At 37.7% G+C, this 9,133-nt stretch overlaps 1 protein-coding gene and 1 pseudogene across 1 annotated transcript; one reads left to right on the top strand and one right to left on the bottom strand.

Moving 5' to 3' along the window:
- Positions 1-763: 763 nt before the first annotated feature.
- On the bottom strand, positions 764-3,799 carry LOC114716360 (protein farnesyltransferase/geranylgeranyltransferase type-1 subunit alpha-like). The gene is made up of 5 exons (XM_028901343.1): positions 3,508-3,799; positions 3,311-3,420; positions 2,149-2,269; positions 1,867-1,962; positions 764-1,424 (listed from the first exon to the last, which is right to left on the bottom strand). The coding sequence occupies exons 1-5, from the start codon at positions 3,745-3,747 to the stop codon at positions 975-977; spliced, it is 1,017 nt and encodes a 338-aa protein (XP_028757176.1). The 5' UTR covers positions 3,748-3,799; the 3' UTR covers positions 764-974.
- Positions 3,800-5,712: 1,913 nt separating this feature from the next.
- Positions 5,713-9,033, top strand: LOC114716371 (cyanogenic beta-glucosidase-like; annotated as a pseudogene).
- The last annotated feature ends 100 nt before the right edge of the window (positions 9,034-9,133 follow it).

Below are 9,133 nucleotides of genomic sequence, written 5' to 3'. Positions count from 1 at the left end.
TAGTTACACACTTAGCCATGCGTCTGGATTTTTGAGCTCTTAGTTTTTGTTGGGTATGCAGTCATAAACAGAACCAATGTACATCATCAACATCAAAAGGCTACGTGGCTTTTGGTTGATTTGGAAGAAGTCGCACTAAAAGGACAGCATGGGCAATATTACGATCAACATGAGGATTCCTAATTGCTCGATTTCAAGACTTATCTGGATATTATGTAGTAATTAGAGATAGAAATAAAATATTAGGGAAATGGAAGAATGAACAGAAATAACAAAACAGTAACAATATATATTTTGGGTATTTTTGCTAAGGTTAGAGGGAGTGAGATCATTTTTTACTCCCTTTGGTACTTATTACGAGGGATTTTTCAAAAGTTTTTTGGGTCTATAAAAATAAAATGAGACGTGATGCAATATTTTTGATGGTTGGGCATTTTTATTCCTGATCTTATTAAGGAGTCCTATTGGAAATTGGGGGATGAACCATTTAGGAGCAAAATTGTAATCTTAGTGTTTTTTTTTTTTGGACAAATTTACGAATGTAAACTATTATTAAAAAATGGGTAAAAATATTAAAACCAATGGACACTAGAGTAGCATGCAACACAGAAGACAAGTGCTGAACGCTTGCCCCTTCCTCCTTTCCTTCTCTTTCTATTTTTGAATGACTGAATCGCCATTCACATGATGCATCTATGGTCACTGTAACAATGAAATCATTAACATTATCGAGCAATCTTTTTTAATGGCATGGAACGTCGGAGGGAAGGAAGTGGAGAAGTCATCTTGATAACTCATTATACATGTTCCACAACTATACAATAATCGTTCACTCAGAAAAATCATCTTCAATCAAGGTATTCGGTTTAATGAAAGGGGCTGTGTACCCAACATCGCATACTATGACCATATATATCAGATCATATTTTCAACGTAGATGAAATACAAACTATGGATCACATTGGCTTATCACCTCATTTTTTTGATGCCGAGTTAGTTGCATGAGGAAGCATGCATTTACGCCAATTCCAATAGTTGGCTCTAAGCGGATCAACCCGTTCCAGGATTGAACAAACAGTTCTTGCTAGATCTGTATCGTGTTTATCTAAATCCGAAGTCTTTAAAGCATCCACAGCATCCCCAAAGTCTTGGTTAGCTTGCAGACCATGGCAGAGAAGATCCAAAAGGGTGCTCAGAGCAAACACATAGTTTCTCTTTGACCTCAAAATCTTCAAGCAAACTACAGAAACTTGGGGGTCATTCACCCATAACGTGGCTTCACCTCTGTAAAGTCCCCGAAGATATCTCCACGAGCTTTCATTCTCCGGGTGAGCCAAAATGGCTTCAACAGTGTAATGCACTTCAGATTCTCTCATAGCTTCCAGTCCCCCTAACACGGGTGATCTTGTTATGACAAAATATCTCTGTCATAAAGATTGAATGTTAACTTTCAGAATTTTCACGGAGTGGAAAGAAAATTGAAGAAAACGATATATGGAAAATGTATAATTTAATTTCGTCACTAAAATTTTAAGAACTTATAACCTAATCCACAGGGTTTACAGGTTATTTTAGTTGCTACCGTTAAAATTCTGTCCATATTTTGTCAATATTATCAATTCCAATACCCAACAAAATTAAGACACCGAACTGCAAATCAATTAAGTTATCATTACCTTCATGCCTGCCTAAAAGAGAACATTGACCTGTGGTGGCCAATTGAGGGAACTTAGAGAATAATAGGAGACAGTTCATTTTCAATTGCAAACTGTAGCATTCAGGAAAGTAGGACAAAACACGCCTGAAGATCTGTCTTTTTCATATTGTGACAAGATCAAACAGAACATGCATCAAAAGGTCACATACCTGATTCCAAGCAGAATTGTTAAAGATGTCTTCTTCAAGAAGCTCGCTACAATAGTTAAGCTCATATTCCCACCCTCCCAGTGCCTGAAGAACCCACTGCCTCAAGGAAAAGAGGGGCAGACAAGAAAAAAGAAGAACCAAAATTTAAGGTTTCAACATCTAAAACGTGTTCAAACTACAAAAAAATATTTTTCGATCAGTAAAAACAGAACACATTCATGCACACACGTTGTTTATGGCATATTCAGATTTGTCAAGCCTGATGGGAAAAGCAAGCATTACCTGACGATGGGACCATGCATGGTAATGTTTAGCATCAATAGACAATATCTTCTTCGTGAACTCAAGTTCTGTGTTTGCAGATTCAGGTCCTAACTTTTCAGCAACCCATCGTCTATGATGCCTACAAACATCTTTCATCAAGATCCAAGCAATGATGGGAGATTGTGCATGTGAAAAAAGTTAAGGATTTTCGATGCACCATGCAATTCAAGTAAGAAATAACTTACATATAAACTATAGAATAGTACAATGTACAGAACACTCAATCACTCAATTACAGAATGTTCTGCTACACATTAAAAGCCATTTCAGTGTAAAAAAAGCATTTGCTTAACCATAAAGGAGGTAACACAGAAGGCAGGTGATGTCACTAGCCAGCAGGCAGTATCTGTAGATAAATTGAACAGCACCCAACAAAATCTCATTGTGGTTTTATTACTAAAGCTCACTTCAGAAGTACCATAAGAAATTTATCATGATAATTTGGGTGGTAATGGATCCACAACTCAATATAACCACAGTTATGTAGTTTCATATTGAATGAGTATATTTCACTTCCCCAGGCGAAATCAATTACGAGACCACGCACATTTCGCATTTCTGAGGATTAAGAAGAGTGTCATTGTTTTAAGCTTTTAGCAACATCAATATCGTGCAGGAGGGGCTTTTCTAACAGATATTTTCTTTCTACAATACATCAATATTGAAATAAATTCCTAAATGCTCAAGGCTTCTCAGGCACACATTTGACACTTGAAAGTATTGAAAAACAAAAACCATAATTGAGGACTTCAGCCATCTTAAGCACATTTTCTTCATATTAGAGAACGCATCTTCGAAAATACATATTTTGGAGAGCAGAGACTATGACTAGTTTAGTAGAAAGCCCGGCTAAGTACGATAAAGTGATGCATAAACAAGCCATCCAAGTTTACTTTTTAAATTTTGAAATGAAAGAGAGATGAACAAACAGGGCCATTTAGGTTGTTCAACATGATGACAACACTATCTAATGCAATTGGGAGTGACAGAAAACAAGATGGGTTCCTATCGTGGTAGATACACAATTTAATCAATTCGATCCATCTATTATTTATGAACAGGGATAAACAGATTTGTTTTATGGGGTTGGGGGAGGACATCAATGATTTTTCTAACTCACCATATCTGATAATTTTTGGAATTGCCCTCGGATATACGTTCCAAAAAGCCTAATTCACTATGAAGGTCACTGCTCAGTGATTCAAGTAACATACGCCGAAAATGCCACACCTAAAGATTCGAAAGAAGTTATTCGTTGGGTGTAAACTCAATAGACCTGGTTGTAAACAAGCTGAGTCATGCAGACATAATACATACAGTGTAATTGCCAGGATTGAACTCAATGGCCTCAGCGGTCAGGCCAAGGGCCCGAGGGGAGCGCTCGTCGGCGAGGTAGACGGCTCGGAAGTAGTCCATGACTTCTGTAAACTCTTGCGTGTAGGCAATTGGCACCACGGGATTTGGGCCATCATCTTGCGGAACTGGAGTAACATCAGACCACTCCGGCCTCTGACTCAGCCGTACACGGTGCTGCTCTTCGTCGGAGTCGGACCCCATATCTCCGGGATTCTCCAACTCCACTAACACTGGTCAAATCAGATCCCGCACTAATTGCAGGCTAGGACGCCGCCTGAAAGAGGCTTCTCGTTATTGTGTGATCCTACTTGGACTCTGGGTAGGATCCAGTTCACTTGGGGGTAGCAGGTGATAAAACTATGAAATGAGGCTTATTCGGCCCAAGGTTTTTGGACAGAATGTGGGCCCAACTCTAATTAATGCTCTACAAAAACTAACGCTCTATTGTCACCAAACAAAAAAATGATGGGTTTTCGGCCGAAGAAGATATGGATTTACCTTTTTGTTTCTTTTTGCCGACTATTACGTGCGTACGGATTATTATACCATGCACATTAGAGAATGTTAATTTTTTAAAATAATTATTTAACTAATTTTTTAAATATTTATAAATCAATTATTCGGTTCTTATATTTAAAATCAAAGCAAGTATTAATTACTCCTCGATCCTAACTATAAGACCCAATTGACTTATTTGAGGAAATTAAGGAAGTAAGTTAAGTTGGTTATTTATAATAAATAAGTGTTGTCATTCCTAAAATATCCTTGCTAATTAAGTATATTGGCTAAAACTATCATATTAGAGGATTATTCTTGGAAAAAAAATGCATAAATATAAGAGACAAAATGGATTGGGTCTTATAATTAGGACCAAATAAAAAGTCAAATTGGATCTTATAATAAGACGGAGGAGTAGTTCTAATTCTAATAGAGAAACGTTGGCCAAAAAAAAATTCTAATAGAGAAACATCATTGACGAGGAATTCATTTTGAAATATTTCATATCGTGATTTAAAACCAAAATATTTTGGCGAGGCTCTCAAATTCTGGGCTCAGCTGAAAAGACGACGTCCGTTCTCTCATGGCCGCGATGAACAGGAAATGAAAACATCCGAGGAAGCCATCATAAGCCACCAACTCGCACTAGTACCCGGAGCGTTAATAACTTTTAATGAACCTATTGATACCTGGCTCTGAGAAGATGGATTAGGCATACTATTGACACACGCACAGAGTATGTCCAGAACCTTGACAGAGTGATGCTGCGGGGGAAAGCCAACCAGATATGGCAAAATTATTAAAAAAAAAAAAAAAAAAACGAACAAACAGAACTTAACGTGGAAAAAGGCTGAAGTCAAACATGAGCAGCCACACATAAAGAGATGGTTTTATATGTATTCGTCTTATTAATTAAATAAATTGACTTTTTATCCCAAAAAAAAAAAGCATTATTGATCGTTTATGGCCGGTGGCACTGGTCTGTATAGTTTGGTTTGTCCGATATTAGAAAGAAAGACGCAACGCGAGGCAAGCTTGGGTATGGACGCTCAATCAAATAGAGTAGGAGACATATATTTCATCCACAGTTTTCATTCCCAGATATTTGTTTTGTCTCCATCCACCTTTTTTGTGTCCCGCACGTTCTGGTTTAAAAGCTTCAGATGGTTCCATGTACTGTTCTGCGTGAAAATTAATTTATTATACAAAATAATTAGGTACTATGGTTTTATATTGTAATCTTTTTAATAGTTTATTTTAATGTCCACAAAAAAAAAAACTGAGACCCAAGTTTTTGTGAATTATTTGCAAATTAGAGTTCATGTGAATACAAAGAATATCTTCAAAAAGAGTTACCTCACAATATTTCAGGATCAGACAGCTACATAAGAAAAATAGGAAGCGGCGTTTAATTTGTTGCCGGAGTTTAGTTTATGTATATATTGCGTGGTCGCCACTGATATCAACCGCATATGTTGTTATTAGAACGTGGAAATATAATATGGACACACGTCATCCTCCAGAGAGATGTCTGCTATACACACACATACACACACGAGGAGGAGGAGGAGGAGGAGGAGGAGGAGAGTACATATATGGAAAGGAGGATGACGAAGAAGACGATAGTAGTAGGGGTGGTGGGCTCTGATAATTAAGTGCAGGAAGCTCATGCCAAGCAACAAATTAAATACACATGATCATCATCATGATATTTCCTCTCTCAATCGACGCACTTTCCGCCTGCCTTCATTTTCGGCACCGCCTCCGCCTCCGCCTCCTACCAGGTTATCCATCCTACATCTTTACTACTCAATTAACCAATTCTCACTTCTTCTCTACATATCATTAGCAACTAGCACTCCACTCAGTGATCTTCATTATATAGATGGCAGTACGAAGGGGCAGCAAGGGAAGGTGGCGGAGGACCCAGCACATAGGATACCTTCACGCACAAATACCCGGGTCTCTCTTTCTCTCTACCCTCCCTTCGCTTCTTTTTTTTTTTTTTGGTTAAACCCTCCCTTAGCTTTTTTGAGAGAAATATTTGTAAGCATGGAAAGAGTCAGGACAGCCCAAGCTAAGCCTTGGCCTACGATCTGTATTATTAGACCTTTGTAGATGTTTAAGCCTCCCCTCTTTAGTAAGCAGACCAGGCTGTAAGCCTGTTTGAAAAAGGGTCTGACCTATTTTCACTCATGCATCCTCATCAAGCGCTCGTTTCTCGTGTCCAGTTGTGCGTCTAAAATTGCCTACATTTATAACCAGAACTATTTCGTTTCCAATTAATATGTGCTCTTTTTTATTTGTTATTTTTATACAGCCTATCTTTATTTTTCATACTTTAATTTTCACCTACATTTCTTGTCAAAAACCTAAGGATCTCCGCACAAAAGCCCCTGCCGCGTGTTTGAAAATTGCGAGAAAGACAAATTATATACATTTTGGTCAAAACTGCAGCTGAATGCGCAATATTTTTTATAGCATGTTTTTTACTTTTTTTTTTTTGGCAACCACAGCACAAATGAATTAATTAATTGCGTGTCTTTTAATTACCTGGTTTGCAGAAAAAATATCGGATCGCAGCAACGGAGATGTAGCTAATGACGAATATCATCGGTATAAAGTATGAGGGTGTCTCATAGGTCAATCTAGGAATCAAACTAATTATTTTAATGACCTCAATCCTCCAAAAATATATAATTTAATCACTTCCTTTATTATTTAACAGGGGTCATTTATCATGTAAACGCCTCAGCACTACTTTCACAACGGGGATGATCAACGTGTTAAGCCCCTTGTTTTTTGAATCGATCTCCAATTTACAAATAAAATAATGTGATGGTTTCAAGCTAATACATATAATTAGCAAAAGTATTTTAAGAAAGATAATACTTATTTATTACAAATAATTAACTTAACAAACTTTATTGACCCATCAAAATTAATCAACTGTTCTTATATTATTAGAAACTGGAGCTAGTAGTGTACATATTTTTATACAACCGTTGCCCATTTCTTTTGACCTGACACAGGAGGATGTTGGAGTCATGAAGCATATGAATTTAGATGCTTACAGGTTCTCCATTTCTTGGTCAGGAATCCTGCCGAGTAAGTCAAAATTTCAAGTTGTGTTATTATGACTTCAATATATACTTTGTAGAGTTTTTAGTTAGACGAGCTCGATGGATTATTATTATTATAATTACTACTACTACTGTGTGCGCGCAGAGGAGAAGCTGAGTGGGGGCATATGGCAAGAGGGAATCAAATATTACAACGACCTCATCAGCGAGCTACTGGCCAAGGGTCAGGAGCCAACTTTTTATTAGTATTGATTATCCGATCCTTATATTTTACTACTTCAAATACTTAATATAAGTACTGGCTGACTAATTTTAACAGACTAATAAACTTTGTTAAATAAGTTATTTGTAATAGATTGGTGTTGTTTTTTCTAAAATATCCTTGCTAATCAAATATATTAGCTTTAGTATTTGATGAAACCATTAACATACAAGTATTGCAAAAACTAACTTAAAAAAATAAATGAATATAAGAGACAAATGGCACTAGAGTCTTTATTTAGGATTAAATTAAAAGTTTAACTAATTTTTATATTAAGTACTGGAGGTAGTAATTTTTTTTTAGATTATTTATGTGCGGGGGTGGGAGATTAACGATGGGCAAAAAATGACGGACGCACAGGTTTAAAACCATTTGCAACGCTCCTCCATTGGGATCTTCCGCAAGCCTTCAAGGACGAGTATGGGGGCTTCTTGAGCTCTGACATAGCGTGAGTGATCGAGAAATGGGAAACTCAATTAATAGGAAAGGATTTAAGGAATGATTAACGGAGCTGCAGGAAGGACTTTGGGGAGTACACGGAATTATGTTTCAGGGAGTTTGGGGACAGAGTGAAGCACTGCATAAGGCTGAACGAGTCACGGACTCATAGCAGTGGTGGGTATGCGATGGGGCAGTTGGCACCGGGTCGATGTTCCGCCTGGCTCTATCTCATCAATTGCACTGGCGGCGATGCCTCCACCGAGCCCTATCTTGTTGCTCACCACCTCCTTCTTTCTCACGCTTCTGCCGTCCAAATCTACAATTCTAAGTTTCATGCACGACATATATAGTTCTCTCCCTTCAATATACGCATTCAACATAATCAACTAGAGTCCCACTACTTATTGATATGTGTACATGTTTAATCTGCGCTTGCGTGTTTGGCTATGTGCAGGAATCCCACTACTTATTGATAGGCATAACCTTGGTATCCCACTGGTTCTTGCCCTTGTCCAACAAGAAATCTGGTCAAAATGCTGCTGCAAGAGCTGTTGATTTCATGCTTGGATGGTAATCAATTAAGTACTGATTAGCAACTGGGTGATCACAAAAGCAAAAGAAGAGAGGTTTTAAGAAATTCAACCCTAGCTAGTATTTCATCTTGGATTTTATATATATATATATATATTATATATATATGCAGGTTTATGGGACTGTTGACAGAAAGAGATTACCCGAAGAGCATGAGAGCATTAGTGGGAAGCCGATTACCAAAGTTGTCGAGGAAAGAATCCAACCTTCTCAAAGGCTCTTTCGACTTTCTTGGCATGAACTACTAACACTGCTAATTATGCCGCCAATGTACCTTGCCTCCGCAATGCCAGACCCTCCTATCAAACTGACTCTCACGCCAATCTCACGAGTATTCTATTCTGACTTCGCCTCTACTTATTTATCTTTCCTTTCGCTTAATTAATTGTCTTTGACCTTGTAGTATTTACCTAATCGTGTTAATCAATACAATTGAAAAATGCTATGGATGGTAGCTGAGCGCAACGGGATCCCAATTGGTCCAAGGGTGCGTAATCTTCTGGTTGCGTGCATTAGCATTACTATCTGCTGAGCTTCAAGCTGTATTTAATTATTTCCATGCCTGCGCAGGCAGCATCTGATTGGTCGTATGCTGCTCTACGTCAAGGCTAAGTATAACAATCCTCTGTTATAATTAGGACCGCGGATAGTAATTAATTAATTTTGTGTGCCAAATGATTCTCAGTAAGGCAATAAACATGACATGACATGA

Source organism: Neltuma alba, unplaced genomic scaffold (assembly GCF_004799145.2).
Source record: "Neltuma alba isolate B1F8T4 unplaced genomic scaffold, ASM479914v2 tig00011652_pilon, whole genome shotgun sequence".
Lineage (NCBI taxonomy): Eukaryota > Viridiplantae > Streptophyta > Magnoliopsida > Fabales > Fabaceae > Neltuma > Neltuma alba.
Note: the sequence above shows the minus strand (reverse complement) of the source record. Positions and strands in the feature narration are given on the sequence as shown.